The sequence below is a fragment of the Tachyglossus aculeatus genome, chromosome X3 (assembly GCF_015852505.1).
Source record: "Tachyglossus aculeatus isolate mTacAcu1 chromosome X3, mTacAcu1.pri, whole genome shotgun sequence".
Classification (NCBI taxonomy): Eukaryota; Metazoa; Chordata; class Mammalia; order Monotremata; family Tachyglossidae; genus Tachyglossus; species Tachyglossus aculeatus.
The window spans coordinates 16,391,237-16,408,302 of NC_052099.1; the positions used below are offsets into that span (position 1 = coordinate 16,391,237).

The 17,066-nt window shown below is 49.0% G+C and overlaps 2 protein-coding genes across 3 annotated transcripts; one reads left to right on the forward strand and one right to left on the reverse strand.

Moving 5' to 3' along the window:
* The first annotated feature begins 93 nt into the window (after positions 1 to 93).
* LOC119948870 (ATPase WRNIP1-like) lies at positions 94 to 1,993 on the forward strand. The gene is made up of 2 exons (XM_038770389.1): positions 94 to 625; positions 1,201 to 1,993. Exons 1-2 carry the CDS (start codon positions 611 to 613, stop codon positions 1,474 to 1,476), a joined length of 291 nt encoding a protein of 96 aa, XP_038626317.1. The 5' UTR covers positions 94 to 610; the 3' UTR covers positions 1,477 to 1,993.
* Positions 1,994 to 5,640: 3,647 nt separating this feature from the next.
* CX3H5orf22 (chromosome X3 C5orf22 homolog) lies at positions 5,641 to 16,904 on the reverse strand. 2 transcript variants are annotated; one of them, XM_038770324.1, is made up of 9 exons: positions 16,839 to 16,904; positions 14,997 to 15,142; positions 14,316 to 14,465; positions 11,837 to 12,686; positions 10,302 to 10,364; positions 9,590 to 9,711; positions 8,800 to 8,866; positions 7,655 to 7,794; positions 5,641 to 6,727 (listed from the first exon to the last, which is right to left on the reverse strand). In XM_038770324.1, exons 1-9 carry the CDS (start codon positions 16,902 to 16,904, stop codon positions 6,547 to 6,549), a joined length of 1,785 nt encoding a protein of 594 aa, XP_038626252.1. In that variant the 3' UTR covers positions 5,641 to 6,546. The 2 variants fall into 2 exon arrangements, with proteins under 2 accessions (XP_038626252.1, XP_038626253.1); XM_038770325.1 differs by lacking the exon at positions 16,839 to 16,904 and having other exon boundaries at positions 14,989 to 15,041.
* Positions 16,905 to 17,066: the final 162 nt, after the last annotated feature.

The following is a 17,066-nucleotide window of genomic DNA, read 5'->3' on the forward strand; positions in this document are numbered from 1 at the left end:
TGAGCACTTACTGTGTGTAGAGCAGTGTCTTAAGCATTTGGGAGAGTACAGTGTAACAGAGTGGTTAGACATGTTCCCTGATCACAAGGAGCTTACAGTCTAGAGGGGAAGACAGACATTAATATAAATTAATGAAGTTACAGATAGGTACATGAGTGCAATTGGGCTGAGGGAGGTTTGGATAAAGGATGCAAATCTGTCTGTCCATCTTCCTAAAGTTGAAAAGGATGAAAAGGTAGGCTTCAGCCCCACTGCCATCCTAATTCAGGGGTTGGGACTTCACTCCCACAGTGGGAGGGGGCGTGGGGGAGTTGGGAAGTCAAGGTATTTATTGAATGCCTACTATGTGCAGAGTATGGCACTAAGCACTTGGGAGAGTACAATAGATTGGGTAGCCATGATTTCTGCCCCCAGTGACGGGCCACCTGTAGTCCCAGAGATACAGTGACTTGTAGACTCGAGGCCACCTGGCCCCAGACTCCTGCCCTCTGCCTGAAGATGCTGCTGCAAACTGACGGTGCCAGCTTCCATTTGCCTGTTTTCAGGTCTGGCTTACCCTCTGGCGTTATCCCAAGCCGTCGCTGCGTATCAAGGCTGCCACTTTATCGGAATGCCTGAATGTGAGGTAAAGTCTCCCCTTCCTGTGTTGGTACGCGATTTTGTTTGGGGCCTTCCAGCTTTCAGTCAGTCAGCGGTATTTATCGAGCATCTACGGGTGTGCAGAGCACTTGCTCTACTAAGCTCTTGGGCGAGTACAGTAGAGTTCGTAGACACGATCCCTGCCCTCGAGGAAACCTTACTTTCTGCAGAGCACTGTACTAGGCACTTGGGAGGTTACAGTACAAGAGAGTTGGCCGCCCCGATCCCTGCCCATAAAAGATACGTCCCAGAGTTCAATGTCGCTGCACCTCTGTGTGGCAGAATGGCCTACCTCACGTGGCCCACCCTCGGTTTACTCAGCTGGGAAAAGGAGGTGCTGATTGAGACCCTGCAGATTAATCCCACCTGGGATTTTGGCCTCATCCTGCCAACGAAAGTGGTCGCAGTCTTGGTTAGTCTCAACCCAATTCAGCTCCCGGCCCTGGCCCCGAGAGCCAATGGTGCCCATGCTCCCTTTCCCAAGAGCTTACTACAGTGCTCTTCACACAGTAGGCGCTCAATAAATACAACTGACTGACCGACTTCCCCTGTGTGCCGCAGGTCCTCTTAGCCCAGTTTGTGGTGTACCTTGCCCGAGCCCCCAAGTCCATTGAGGTGTATGGGGCCTACAGCAATGTCAAAGCCTGCCTGAGGAACCACCACGGGCCCTTTCCCCCGGTCCCACTGCACCTGAGGAACGCGCCCACCCAGCTCATGAAGGACCTGGGCTACGGCCAAGACTACAAGTACAACCCAAGGTATAAGGAACCCGTGGACCAGGACTACCTGCCCGCAGAATTGAGAGGGTTGGATTTCTTTAAGGAGAAACAGCCGTGAAGCATCTCTGTCAGCGGGGCAGGAAGGAGGGGACCCGTGTTCTTTTTTCCTAAGGAACCAGGAGAGGATCTGAGTAGAAAATACCCAGCTACCTTCAAGGTGATGACGACTTCTATTTACAGGCCTATTTCCAGGCCTCTGTTGGACTTTTGTTGGTTGGCTGCAGCTAAAACACCAATCATCAGGTCTGTAAGAGTTTGAAAAATCTAAGGTCAGTGGCTTGGGAAAGCTGAAAATTCTATATATTTGCACTGTAACTCAATGTAATAGCTTAGGAAACACAAACGACAGCAGTGTGCAATAGATGGAAGTATTCTAAGTAATTTGTGAGTCTATTGAAGTGTTATGGCCCAGTTTCAATTTGATTTCAATTGAGTAGGACTGCTTCTGTTAAAAACCATCCTGTACAGTTTGTTGTGTAGATGCAAATAAGCAATTGAATACTACGTAAGATTGAACAAAATGTTTGCTTTGATAAGAAAAAAATTTTATGATTCAATAAAGTTGTTTACAAGCATTCTGGGACCTTGGGGTTTTGAGTTTGGGAAGTCACTCTGACACAACCCGTCTGCCTGCGGCAAATCTTTATGATGGACCAAGTTTCCCAGGCTACTTCTCCATCTTGTGTGCTTTGCACACAGTAAGCACTCAATAAATGCCATCTATCGATACAGTGCTCTGCACACAGTAAGCACTCAGTAAATACCACTGATTGACAAGGCAGAGAACTGATGGTTGAGATTATAGAGGTGTGGGGAGTTAGAGTTGGATCAAAAAGTTTGTACCTGTCGGCAGCTGCTGCCCAATATTCCTAAGTGCAAACTTTTTCTTTTCTTTTTTTCTTGAATATATTTGTTAAGCGCTTCCTATGTTCCAGCCAATGGACTAAAGTTGTGACTTGCTGACAACAGACAGATGGCAGAGCTGGCAAGTCCTCTGACTCCCAGGCCTGTGTTCTTTCCACTAGGCCTCGCTGTTTCCCTGCTACTCTCCTCTAACCGCCACCAGCCTGCCTGGCCTGCAGGATGGCTCGGAGGGGCGAGGGGGTCAAAGGGAAGAGGCGGAGGAGTCCAAAATACCTTTATTCTGATGGACTTAGGGAGGGCAGATACACAGAACATTAAGAATAATAGTCAAAAGTGAAAACACCTTAAAGTTTAACGATTATCAAAGTAAAATACAGTCAATCATTGGTATTTATTGAGTACTTAGTGAAGAGCACTGAACTAACTGCTTGCGATAGTACAACAGATATGGGAGACATGTACCCTGCCCACAAGGAGCTTACAGTCTGGAGGGGGAACAGGGCAATATATGTTAAACCTTAATTGCAGGAGGCCAAATATGAGTACTTCTCGGCTCCAGGCAAACGGTCCTCATTGTGAAACTGCCACGATCTTCCCGCTGTTTAAACTGGAGCGTCCTATTCTGGCAGGGAGAGGGGCTGTGCTGCGGCTGCTCTGCCACCGCCGCTGTCACGTCAGGCTGGCGGATGGGGGTTTGGTTTTGTCTGTGCCACTCAACCATTGCTCTTAGTTGTGTAATATTGGGTTCACCTTGGCCAAATTTGAATTAAAACTTTTGCCGCCCCTCAACTTTCTTCACAGATCCCAGCTCAGCCACTGATCTTCTTGGTGTGTGACCTCAGGCAAGTCAGTCTTTGGGCCTCAGTTTCCTCATCTATAAAATGGGGCTAAGATACCTGCTGCTCTTCCCCTTTAGGCTGTGAGCCCTGTTTGAGACTTGTTATTTTGTATCTACTCTGGGACTTGGCATACAGTAAGCATGACCTTTGAACCTAGACAGCTGTATATATCATAACTAAAATTTTGTGAAATGAAATTCCACAAAACCGGTGACTCAGATTTGCACTTGGGTTGTAAATGATAGGTTGGTGTCATGCATTAAGAATGGCATTATGCAGCTGAAATATCTATTACATATTTGTATTAACATCTATCTCCCCCTCTAGATTATAAACTCATTGTGGGCAGGAAACATGTCAGCAAACTTGGTCATCTGGTACTGTCGCAAGCACTGAGTACATTGCTCTTAGTACAGTTGCAGTGAAGAGTAAGTGTTCAGCAAATACCATTGATCTATAGAAAGGCCAGGTCTTTGCATGCATGCAGTTTTATTTATTGATGCAACTTTGCTAATAGTTCTGAGGGCCACAGGGCCACTGATTCCCTTCACACTATTTCTCCTTTCATCATTTAACCAGATATGACATTTAAGGAGGAAGAAGAGAGGGTGAGGTGGGGTAGGGAAAACAGCCCTGCTTTATACAGCATTTTCTCGCTTGTGACGTTTCCTATTTTCCAGCTTATTTGCACAGTCTGGAAATGACAGCAGTCACATCCCTGCTCAACAATCTCATTTAAACGCAAATTTCATGCTGGATTTAGGGGGCTCAGAAACCACCCTTGACTTCAAGGCTCACAAGCGTTTTCAGGTAGGGGTGGAGGGCCAGAGACTAACTCTGACAGGTAATCATGGTCCTGTCTGTCAAGCGCTTACTGTGGGCCAAGCACCATACTAAGCACTGAGGTACACAGAAAATAACCAGGCCGGGCACAGTCCTTGTTGCACGTGGAACTCACAGTCTAAGTAGAAGGGAGAGCAGCTTTAATCCTCATTTTACAGGGGAGAAAACTGAGGCACAGGGAAGTTAAATAACTGCCCAGAGGCTAGGGGTTGAACAATATTAACACGCACATCCTCTGATTCCCAGTCCTGTGCTCTTTCCAGTAGGCCATACTGCCGAGACTTGTGTGGCGTCTGTAAGACCAAGGCTGATGTTTATTCAAGATTTTCTTCTTGTGATAAACTGGCCTTGTTGATCCCAGATAATTGAAGTTAACCGTTTCCCCATCCTTCCTCCCTCAAGAAAGTGAGTGGACAAAGGAACTGCTTGGGCCAGGGTGTGGCCGAGAGGGGATGACAGATGGCCTTCTGAGTTGCCATTGGACAATAAATGTTCCAAAAACTAAACCATGCCAAGGAAGGAAAGGGCATTTTGAAACATTTTGGAGTTGAGAGGAAAAGTTACAGTGAAACTGGAAAAGGACACAGGGATGTGATGTATCATTTGTCTTTGGGGGGGCCTTTTCACAGGCTGCTGCGTTTACAGGAAATGGCAGAGAGGGGTAAGCGGTTTCCAAGGATCTGGTCATCGTCATCTTCATCACTGGTGTTTATCGAGTGCTTACTATGTGTGGAGCATTATGCTAGGCACATAGGAGAGTACTGTACAGCAGCGTGGCTTAGTGGAAAGAGGCTTGGGAGTCAGAGGATGTGGGTTCTAATCCCAGCTCTGTCACTTGTCTGCTATGTGACCCGGGGCAAACCACTTAACTTCTCTGTGACTCAGTGACCTCATCTGTAAAATAGGGAATAAGACTGTGAACCCCATGTGGGACAACCTGATTACCTTGTATCTACCCTAGTGCTTAGAACAGTGCTTGGCACTTAGCTTAACAAATAGAATTATTATTATCTCTAGACTGTAATCTTATTAAGGGCAGGGAACATGTCTACCAACTCTGTTGTACTGTACTCTTCCAAGCCCTTACTACAGTGCCCCACCCATAGTAAGCGCTCAACAGATCCATCACCCCAGCCTCTCAAATTGATTTTTTGGATCTTGTTTTCCTCGCAGTGAGAGGGTAGCACATTCCCACCATAACAAACTCACTAATAACCCAAAATATTTAGAGGGTGACCCTGTGGGATAGGGCGAAGGGTATCAAGAGGGAGGAGAGTGAGCACTTAAAAGACAAAGTTCCCCCAGGTGGTGGGGACCCTCCTCTTCAACATTGGCAGTCCCAGATAATTCCAGTGATGACTCCTTCCCCAACTTTATCCCCTAGGTCCCAGAAATGAAAGAGGTTGAATCAATTACCAACAATCCACTGTGATAGTAGTTGAGAACAAACCCACCTCCTAAAACACCATTTTCCCTGACAATAAAACACAATTGTGTAGCACAGGATTGAAAAAAAAAACCTCACAGTTGGTTCCAGTTATATAATCGAAATGATAAAGTGGCAAGGACAGAAACCCACTGGGAGAAGTTGGAGTCTGGTTGCTTGTGCTGAGATGGGTTATCAATGAGCCCCCTCCTTCCCATGGTTCCCCTTAAGAAAATCCCGTTGCGGAGAGCTCTGAAAAACAGCGATTTATAGGTGAGAACGACAACATTGGTAAATTGAGAAGAGGAAACGGATCCATGTGAGTCATTTTTCTTCCCTTACTAGTGCTCAAGGTAAGCCCTCATTAAATGTTGCTAACAATCACCATCGATTATGATGAATTCAGCCGGTTTCACTAGTCAGGCGTGGCAGTAATGGCAGTTGGGATACTCCACAACCAAAATTGAAGGCCAAAATGTGATTGGGGGCCAGTGTTAAGTTCTAGATACCAAGAAGTTTGAAATCTGAAAAGGTCTATGGCCACATGACTACCAATAATAATACCTGTAGTATTTAAGTGCTTACTGTGTGCCAGGCACTGTACTAAGGACTGGGGTGAATACAAGAAAATTGGGTTGGAAAACAATACCAATAATGGTATTTAGTGAGCGTTACCATGGGCAGCGCACTGTAGCAGGCACTGAGCATGGTGTGGGGAATAAACCGGGCAGAGTCCAACACAGAGCATCCGTCCCGGCTTCCTATTTTCCCACGGTCCCAAGCACAGCCCTCCGTTAATGGGAAATGGGCTCTTGGACGCGAGGGGCGGCGGGGGCCTGCTGGTCCTGGGCACAGCGAGGGTCTGGCCAGCGCAGAGCACGATGGACTGCCTCCTCCAGCTTCCTCCCCACCCTGGCAGGAGAGCAGCACAACCAAGAAATCAGCAGGGCACCGGTCAGCCCCCTACAGACCTTAGAGTGAAAGTGTATTTAGGCACCGTGTATACTGACTGCAAGGAGAGGGGGAAACCTACCAGAGCTGGTGAGTATGGAGAAACTGAGCCCTCGGGCTTCAGCAACACATTCCCTGCCCCCCTCGGCCCCCATCCCCGAGGAGCTTTTGGGCTTGGGAGAGGAGGGAGGGGGGCCGTGGGTCCTCAGACCACAGGTATGGCGGTGGCCGGGGGGGATTGAGGGGTTGGGTCTGAATCTGGAGAGGGGTTGGTTGAATATTCCAAATGCACCTCTACGGCCGCATAAAGGGAGTACAGTGCATTAAGGACTTTCTCCTGGATGGTGTCTACTTGCTCAGGAGGGCAGTAGTCATCTAAGCTCGACCTGAAACAAAGGTGGAGATGCAAAACAAAGAAAAAAAAAACGCATCCATCAATCATTGGTGTTTACCGAGGGCTTACTGCATGCAGAGCACTAGACTAAGCGCTTGGGAGAGTACCACATCCAGTACAAGTTGGTATATGCAATCTCCTCCCAAGAGGAGCTGCTGGTCTAAAGGGGACTATCATTATTATATGTTTTAAGCAGCAGTGTGAACTGTAGGCTCCTTGAGGGTAGGGGCCAAGCCTTGGATTTCTGTTCCATGCTCCCAAGGGCCCCGAACAACACCCTACATCATTTTAGGCTATTTGTTAGGCACTTGCTATTATGTGTCGAGCACTGTTCTAAGCACTGGGGTAGATATGAGCTAGTCAGTTTGGACACAGTCCCCATCCCTGAGACATAAGTCTCAGAGTAAGTCGGAGGAAGGAGGATTTAATCCCCATTGGACAGAGGAGGTAACTGAGGCACAGAGGAATTAAGGGATTTGCCCAGGGTCACATGGCAGGCAAGTGGTGAAGCTGGGATTAGAACCCAGGTTCTCTGGCTCCGGGGCCCAGGCTCTATCCACCAGGCTACGCTGCAAATTAAGAGCGATAATCATTTGATCATCTCCCTGGTAACGGGATCGCCACCCTTGACGCCTAGTCAGCCATATTTTTTGAGTGCTTCCTGTGTGCAGAGCACTGTACTAAGCACTGTAGAGTACACTATAACAAACACCCAGGACCGACCTCAGCTGCTGCAGCTGTTTGGGCAGTTCACTATCCCAGAGAGCCAGTGAGCAAGTTGAAGGCCAGGGTTTCTGGGCTACTGGCCAGACTTTATATTCCCACTTGCTGCTTATCTTGGGGGATGCCTGCTCCTCTCCTGCCCCCATCTTTGGCGGGGATGCTGTCCCGCACCCCTCCCCAACCCCTCTTGCCTTACCGAGCGATAGTCACGAGGGTCGGCTTGGGTAACTGTTTCAGTAACTGCCAGATAGACTGGACCAGACCCTCAATCTCCTCTTCAGTTCTGATGTGGTGAGGAGGCTCAGAATAATCACACGTCAGTCCAGCTTGATGAACCTGAAATGGTAATGATTAACATTAATATTGATAATAATGGTACTAAGGAAGCTCTTACTATATGCACTTGCTACTGTGCTAAACTCTGGGGCAGGAAAAGAAAAACCAAATAGGACATACTTCCTAACCCACACAGCACTCACAGTCGAAGAGGGTGAGAGAGCAGGGACCTTATCCCCATTTTACAGAGGGTTTACCTGGGGCACTGAGAGGGTAAATGACTTGCCCAAGGTTACATAGCAGGTCAGTGGCAAAGCTGGGGGACCGGACCCATGTGCTCCGGCTCCCAGCCCCACGCTCTACTTTGCTTGGCCACTCTCCCTCTTTGAGTCATCCATCAAGCTCCCAAGATGCGCTCTCTTCCCCCTCCATCTCGAGGGGTTTTATGACTCTTCCAGTTCAGGCCGCTGTAGTAATGGCAGCCAAAGCTGTAAGTTTGGACAGGGGCAGATCTGGTCTGCCCTCTTGTCTCTGCTGAAGGTGAAGCCCAGCGAGGTACCCCGTGGGAGGAGGCCGGAGTTCTGGTCGGGTTTCCATCCAGTGCTCCGTTTTCCCAGCACAGACCGGGCCAGAGAGGACAGCCCTTGGTCCTCTCCTGTTCAGCAGCCAAAACCAGAGCAGAGGGCAGGCTCTGGAAAAAGGCATGTGAGGTCCTTACCCTGCCCACAACGAGCTCACATCTACACATGATAAATGCTAGAATGAAAGTCGTTATGGATGGGGATGGTATCTGCTAATTCTCTTATATTGTACACTCCCAAGCCCTTAATACAGTGCTCTTCACATAGTGGGTGCTCAATGAATTGAGCTCAATTGACTGGCGGATGAGTAAATACCCTGAATGGGGTCATCTTTGTTCTTGCAGCAAACACACTCATACTTTACTGGGCCCCAAAGAATCTTTTTCTTCAAAGGTAACTCCTCTTCCCCTCTCCTTATACCCCTCCCCGCCCCGGCAAGAAGATGGTTTTCTAAAATGTCGGTTTATTAATTAGAATTACTTACCATTTCATAGTCGGGGAGGCTCATTCTGCTCTTCAAACTCTGCACAAGTGGAACTAGTGATTGCATGCTAGAAGGAAAAAAAAAATTCCAGTCACCGAAGCTGGTGAAAATTGTGAATGAGCAGACATTTCATAGGGTACTATTTGGATGAAAGGAAAAGGCTTTGTTGTTCAGAACTAAGACTTTTTCTTCCCGTTAAAAGCTACCACTTGGTATTTTCTTAAATTGCTCACTGAGTGAAGCAGGAGACAATGGGGCTTTTAAAAACAAAATTGCTCTGTGCCAAGTTAGCACACAGAGAGTCAGTCGGTGGAGAGTGCTGATCTCCTAACTCATGCCATTTCACCTTCCTGAATTTCCTTTTGTTGGCAGGTGGCAATCCATCGTAAAAGGAGGTGGGATTGTCTGCTCTCACCTTCCTGAATTTCCTTTCGTTGGCTCAGGTCAACCACCACCCCCCCAACCCCGCAGGTGGCAATCGTAAAAGGAGGTGGGATTGTCTTGGATCAGAGACTTTGGGGGAAAAAGTGAAAACAGCATCAGATACCAAGCACAAATGCAAACAGTGCAGCAGGGGCCCATCTTTACCAGGCATAAACTGGTCTTATCGACCACAACTGCACACACTGATAAAAGCTACCATGTGGACATCATCAAACCTAAAGGAAGCTCTCCTTCCCTCTACCTACACAGTCTAATCCCACCCGGAACCACACACAGCAGTTACAATGGCCTCAGAAGTCTAGAGGACCGCTGGATATCTGGAAGAGACCGCTGTTTCCTTCCTCACCCGGGGTTCTTCGCCCAAGTTCGCACAGTCTCTTCATCATCACCTTCGCATAAATCGGCAAATGCAGCTTCTAAATCTTCCAGTTGCTGGATCCGATTTTCCACGCAATCTACCAAGTCCTCCTGGAAAAGCCCATTTAAAGTAGAGAGGTGAGGGCATAAATGTCTTTGCTTTTCGCTAGGGATGAATTTTTCATCTCGGGAAAAGGATATATTTCCCCTACCCCCCACCACTCCCTTTCGACCTAGAGTCTCCTGTCTTCTTCCTGCTCTCTGCCAGTTTCAAGGTGACATTGCTTGTCTGACTGCCCCCCCACCCCCACCCATTGCAGCAAATGCCAGCCGCTTTATGCTCTCAAAAACGGAAAGGGATTGAGGGCTGGAGTTTGGGGATACAATGTCACCCCCTCCCTAATTTTTAAGACTCAAATGCAGCCCTGCCAGTTAGGAGGAAGCTTGGCCTTTAGAGAAAAACCCTTCCCTCACGCAACAAAAACCTGAATTTTGCTCGTTCTTCCTCCTCTCTAACAGCCCTTGTTCCTAGAATGTGTGAATGGGAGAATGGAGCAGACTGTGGAGAGGAGAGGAGGGTGGAAGGTGGGTGATGACAGGAAGAGGGGGTGAAGGCACTTGGCAAGAGGTCACGCGATCGTTTTTGCCAGGCCTGTGTGGGCTCACACCCCCACAGAAAAACCCGGGGGAACTTAACATACCTCTGTTGCGCCCGCCTCCAGCTTCTTAAAGTTGTACAGCTCTTGTAAGAGCCTGTATTCTTCCTAAAGAGGACAAACAAACAGGAAACTGGCGCACGGTCTCCTGAGACTGCTGGGAAACACAGTCCAACAATTACCTTGATGATCATTTAGAAGTTATGAAGGTGGACACAGCTTGGATGAGATTACGTGGGACATGGACTGTGTCCAACCTGATTAGCTTGTATCTACTCCAGTGCTTAGTACGGTGCCTGGCACATACTAAGAGCTAACAAATACCCTAAAAAAATGATTGGGACAAAAGGAGGCGATCAAACAAAGAACTAGCTGAAAAAAATAGATAAATCAAGGGTCACGAGTCAATGTGGCAGCTGGGATGGCATGGCCAGGGTGGAAGGAAGACTTCCTGAAGACCTCTCTATTTCATTCTATCGATCTATCGCCACACCCCTAATGGTCTAGTAGAAAGAGGCAGGAGACCCTAGTTCTAGTCTCAGCTCTGCCACTTAATAATAATGATAATTATAATCATATTATATGATAACTGGTAGTTATTAAGCACTTACTATGTGCCAGGCACTGTATTAAACACTGGGGTGAATACAAGCAAATTGGATTGGACTTTCCTTCTTGGTGACCTTGGGTGAGTTACTTCACCTCTCTGGGCCTCAGGTTCCTAGCTATTAAATGGGGATAAGATACCTGCCTCTCTACTTCACAAGAATGCTGTGAGGCCCAAATGGAGACAAATGGTGTCAAAACGTTTCAGGGTCACGGTGGGGAATAGTTAAAAGGTGCTTTTTGAAGATTGAGCATTGTTGCACGCTTTAGCCTGTTTTTTTGTGGGGGGGGGTGTGGGTGTGGGGAGGGGGTCTACATACAAGCATTACTCTGTACTAATTCTTTGAATGCATACACATCCATAGTATGACTAAGTGCTTGGAACAAATGATGTAATCCGCCAAGCTAGCTCTCTTCCTCCCTTCAAGGTCCTACTGAGAGCTCACCTCCTCCAGGAGGCCTTCCCAGACTGAGCCCCCACCTTCCTCTCCCCCTCCCCCCCACCTTACCTCCTTCCCCTCCCCACAGCACCTGTATATATGTATATATGTTTGTATGTATTTATTACTCTATTTTATTTTTACATATTTATTCTATTTATTTTACTTTGTTAATATGCTTTGTTTTGTTCTCTGTCTCCCCCTTCTAGATTGTGAGCCCACTGTTGGATAGGGACCGTTTCTATATGTTGCCAACTTGTACTTCCCAAGAGCTTAGTACAGTGCTCTACATACAGTAAGCGCTCAATAAATACGATTGAATGAAGGAATGAATGTAATCCTAATATTATTACGTCTTTCTCTTTAGAGAATAAGGTCCTCAAGGGCCTGGGCATGTCCCCGCTGCGTGTAGTACCTCCCAAAGCTAAGTCCAAAGCTCTGCATCCGGCGAGTGCCCAGGAAATGTGATCGCTGCCCCTCCTCCCGCCGCCCCCGCCACACAGGGGTCTCAGCTATGACGCACCAGGATCTTACCTTTGTGTACATTTCCTTGAAGGGATTCTTCACCGAGAAAAAATCCAAGTCCACGTCTAAAATGAACGCATCCCCCTCCTGGAGGATGTGCGCTACCTCCTGACCGATGTCTGCAGCCCCGCGCCTGGGCCTTCCTGGACAGCGGTGGGATCCCGAGGCCTCCTCGGCAGCTCCCCCAACCCGCGCGGCCTCCCTGCTCGCTGCTGCCTTTGAGCTGCTGCGAGGCAGGCCCCTGGCCCCAGAGGAGGTGCAGGCTGCAGCGGGGCACTCTACAGCAGCGCAGTTGTCAGAGGAGGCAGCGTCTGTGGAGGTGCCAGCGCCGGAGAAGGTGAGACCTGCAGTGGGGCAGCTCCCAGCCTTGGAGAAGGCACCATTCGCGGTGCTGGAGGAGGAGGAGGTGCAGTCCCTGGAGCCAGAGGAGGAGGAGGTGCAGTTTGTAGTGATGCAGTCCCTGGTACTAGAGGAGGTGCGGTCTGCAGTGGTGCTGTCCCTGGAGCCAGAGGAGGATGAGGAGGAGGAGGCATGGTCTTCAGTGGTGCAGTCCCTGGGGCCAGAGGAGGCGGAAGCATGATCTGCAGTGGTGCAGTCCCTGGAGTCGGAGGAAGAGGAAGCATGGTCTGCAGTGGTGCAGTCCCCGGAGTGGGAGGAGGTGGCGCGGTCGGCAGCAGGACCCAGGTCCAGCTTGGGTCTCTTGGGCGCCGCCCTGCCGGCCCTCTCCTCTGGAGCCCCGGGCGCCCCTGGAGAAGGCCCGACCACCATCACTTCCAGGCGGAGCAGCTTCGGGTTCTCCAGCTGGTCATCGGCCACGTAGAGCCCGTCACTCAGGAAGTAGTGATCCGGACTTGTCACCCTGTGGGCAAGGAAGGGGTGACAGAGCTTTCTAATAATTCTACTACTTACTGAGTGTTTACTCTGGGCCAAGCGTTGGACTAAGCTGCGAGATCATCAGGTCGGACACTGTCCCTGCCCAACATGGGGCTCACGGTATTTACTGAGTGCTTATGGTGTGCAGAGCACTGTACTAAGTGCTTGGGAGAGTACAATATAATAAACAGACACATTCTGTTATACCAGAGTTGGCAGACACCGTCCCTGTCCACAAAGAACTTGCAGTCTAGAGGGGAAGAACAAGTATTTCATCTCCATTTTACAGAGGGAACTGAGGCACAGAGTAATTCCCAAGCAGCAAGCAAGTGGCAGAGTCGGGATCAGAACCCAGGCCCTCTGATTCCCAGGCCTCTGCTCTTTCCACTAGGCCATGCTGCTAAGCGCTTGGGAGAGCACAGTACAATGATAAACAGATGCATTCCCTGCCCACAACAAGGCACACCAAGAGCCAAAGGATCTTTCCATATCCTGAACAGCTCACAAAAACACCCCAAATCCTATAAATCAGCACCGTCACATTGTACTTCACCAAACGTACCTAAAAATGCTGAACTCTGAATCTCTCTCTCTGCAACTCAATATCTGTGCCCTGGAAAATCACGCTGTGGCACAAAGCACATCTTGTAAACTCGCCTCTAGGCTGAAAGCTCATTGTGAACAGGAACCATGTCTGCCAACTCTGTTGTACTGTACACTCCCAAGTGCTTAGTACAGTGCTCTGCACAAAGTAAACGCTCAATTGACTGATCGCCCACTAATCAAAGGTGATCATTTTAATTGTAGAATTAAAACTACTGATCAAGGACAAGTGGGAAAAGAGGACGCGTTGAGCCTAGCTTCTTTTTTATTTGGAAAATAAATTACATGTCCTTTTCACAGGTATGTGTTCTTTGAAGATATTGACAGAACACAGAGAGGACAATATTCTGCTTTATGTGATTTGCTCCTGGAAAGACAATCTGCTCTGTAATCAAGGGTCTAATAATCCAGCCAACACCCAGCTACCTTGTTTATTCTAGTTGCCAATATTCTTACATTGGCCTCCCCAGTTAGAGTGGAAGCTCCCAGAGGGTAGGGAACATGTTACTTCTTTTTGCATCCGGTAGGCGCTCATTAGATTCTACTGCTCTGACTGATGAAAATGAAATAGAAATGAAGAAAATGGTAGTCATTACACAAGTCATAAGGGCATAGACTCTTGGCCAATTCAGTCTAAAAGATTTTAGTGTTTATTGTGGAGATTTTCAGCAGAGTCTGGTGCAAAGGGCACAGGCCCGGGAATCAGAGGACCTGGGTTCTAATCCCGGCTCCGCCACTTGTTAGCTCTGTGACCTTGGGCAAATCACTTTGCTTTTCTGTGCCTCGGTTCCCTCTCATCCGCATAATGAAGATTCAGTAACTGTTCTCTCACCTTCTTAGACTCAAGCCATATGTGGGACATGATGGTCTTGAATCTCCCCCAGCGCTTAACACGTGCTGAGCACGTATAATAATAGGCGCTTAATAAGTATCATGATTATCATTATTATTATTATTATTATTCGCATCCAGTGGATGTTCATCACCACTGCTACCCTTCCCCGGGCTCTACCTGAGAGTCGTTGTAGAAATGTTTTTCCCCACTAAGAAGGGGTGTTTTCCTTCTCTGATCTGCTGAGCCCAGGTTGGATGGAGCCAGATGACTTGAGAAAAGTGACCCGCGTAGACGACGGGCATGATCCAGTTCTCGATGCTGAGCTCTCTGGAAGGGAAACAGAAAAGCAATGTGGCCCAGCGGAAAGAGCCCAGGCTGGGAGTCAAAGGAGCAGGGTTCTAATCACAGCTCTGTCACTTAATTAATACTACCATTATCATTTTTATTACTATAATAAGGGAAATTAAATGGAACATGCAGCTCTCTTGGGCTTAAAGGGCTGCTTCACCTATCAACTTTTTGCCAGAAGCTGATAGCTGATAGCAGCCCCAGCATTGCTATTACCTACTGGGTGCGTCAGCACTGAACATCCACTGGGTACATTGCTCAGGACTGAGGACAATGCACTGAGCACCCACTGGGTGTGTCACTCTGTACTGAGCGCCCACTGTGTGCAAAGCCCTGAGCGCCCACGCGGTATGTCGTTTAGAACTGAGCACCTCCTGAGTGCAATGCACTGAGCACCTAGTGGGTACCCAGCTCTGTACTGAGCACCCACTGGGTGCAAATACCTGACCACTCATTGCGTGTGTCTCTCCGCACAGAGAATCTAGAATTTTCATGGACACACCGTATTACCCGAAGAGAGCTTCCTTGTCAAATACAGTATCTGCCGGCATGTTGACAGGAATGAGGAGATCTGGATGGGAATCGAAGTGCATGAAGCTGATGTTGCTGGCCGGGAGGTGCTTGGAGCCGATAGCCCGGTATATATACGGCAGGACCTGGAAGGCAACCGGGACCACAGATGTAGGATTTTACAACCAACCAACCGCCTCCCCTCCACCCCCAGAGAGCACACTGCTGTGTGTCTCAGGAGCATCTGCCACATGTCAAGGAGCAGGAAAAGATTATCAGAGAGGGAGGAATGCTCGTTTTCTTTCCTCCTAGCCCTACATTGTTTTTACAAGTAGGTTACTATATAGGGGAGCTAGAGGATAGATTATATTGATATTTTATGAGACGCGTCATGGCCTAAGGGAAAGATCACGGGCCGGGAGTCAGGACACCTGGGTTCTAATCCCGGCTCTGCCACTTATAATGATGGTATTTGTTAAGCGCTTACTGTGTGCCAAGCACTGTTCTAAGCGCTGGGGGGATACAAGGTAATCAAGGTTGTCCCACGTGGGGCTCACAGTCTTAATCCCCATTTTACTGATGAGGTAAACCGAGGCCCAGAGAAGTTAAGTGACTTGCCCAAAGTCACATGGTTGATAAGTGGCGGAGCCAGGATAAGAAACTATGACTTCTGACTCCCAAGCCCGTGCTCCTTCCACTAAACCACGCTGCTTCTCCACTTGTCGGCTCGATCTCGAGCAAATCAATTAATTTATCTGAACTTTTTCCACTTCTGCAATGGGGATTAAATATCTGTAAACTCCTCTTCTAGGCTGTAAATTCCTAGTGGAAAGGTGAAAGTGTCTACCAATTCCCTAGTATCCTGCTCTGCCAAGTGTTTAGTACAGAGCTCTGCACACAGTACGTGCTCAATAATTATCACTGGTTGACTGACTGATTGTTCTCCCCGTGAGCCTCGTGTGGGGCAAGTACTGTATCCTTGCATTTGATTATATTCAATCTAACAATAATACTGATTATTATTCTAGTATTTGTTAAGCACTTACTAGGTACCAGGTGCCGAGTCAAGCTCTGGGGATGATAAGAGATAATCAGATTGTCCGATAATCAGACACAGTCCCCATCCCACATAGGGCTCACAGTCCAGCACTCAGCACACAGTAAGTACTGAACAAATGCTGCAATTATAATCATCATTACTGTTACTATTATCCAATGTCTGTCTTTCTCCCTCGTTTAGCTCCTTGGGAGGAGATATATCATGTCTCCTAACTATTCTCCTTGCTCCAGACTATAATCTTGTCGAAGGCAGGGAATGTATCTGCCAACTCTTTTGCATTGTACCCTTCCAAGCCTTTAGTATAGTGACCGGTTGCACACAGTGAGTGCTCAATAAATACCCCTGATTGACTGAACTCTCCCAAGCGCCCACTGCAATGTTCTGCGCCCAGTAAGCGCACAATAAATATCACTGATTGACTGAAGTCTCCCAAGTGCTTAATGCAGTAGTCTGCACACCAAGTGTGCCTGCTGGGTACCACGGCTCTCCGGCCTGATGGATGGATCGGGGGTGGGGGGTGGATGGGGAGGATGGGTCGGGTGGATGGATGGGGGGGATGGATGGCAAGTGCTTAGTACAGTGCTCTGCACACAGCGCTCAATAAATACGACTGAATGAATGGATGGATGGGGAGGATGGAGGGGGGTTGGATGGGGAGGTGAGGGATGGATGGCTGGGGAGGATGGCTGGCTGGGGCGGTGGGGGGAGATGGTTGGGGTCTGGCTGGGGGTGTCCCCGACGGTCGGGGCCGGGCCCGGGCGTCCGGGAGCCCCGTGTCTTACGTGCTGGTGATCTTCCACCACGCACACGGGCAGCGCCGGGTACTGCCGCAGCCGGGTCCGCCTCATCCTGCCGGGCTCCGGGGCCCCGCGCCGCTCCTCCCGGGGCTCGGGGGGACGGGGGCGGGTGGGGGGGGCGGCAGTCCGGGCGGGCGGGCCGAGAGCCCACCGATTGGTCGGCGGCCCCTGCCGCCCGCGACAGCCCCGCTCCCACGGCCCACCCCGGCTAAT

Bases quoted from the DNA above. Each gene is read 5' to 3' on its own strand.
- CX3H5orf22 (XM_038770324.1), bottom strand. From the start codon at position 16,904: ATGAGGCGGACCCGGCTGCGGCAGTACCCGGCGCTGCCCGTGTGCGTG. The intron at 14,466-14,996 runs GTAATACGGTGT...TTTCCCTTCCAG, and splicing joins GACAAGGAAGCTCTCTTCGG to AGAGCTCAGCATCGAGAACT. The intron at 6,728-7,654 runs GTAAGGCAAGAG...CCTTTGTTTCAG, and splicing joins ACCCTCGTGACTATCGCTCG to GTCGAGCTTAGATGACTACT.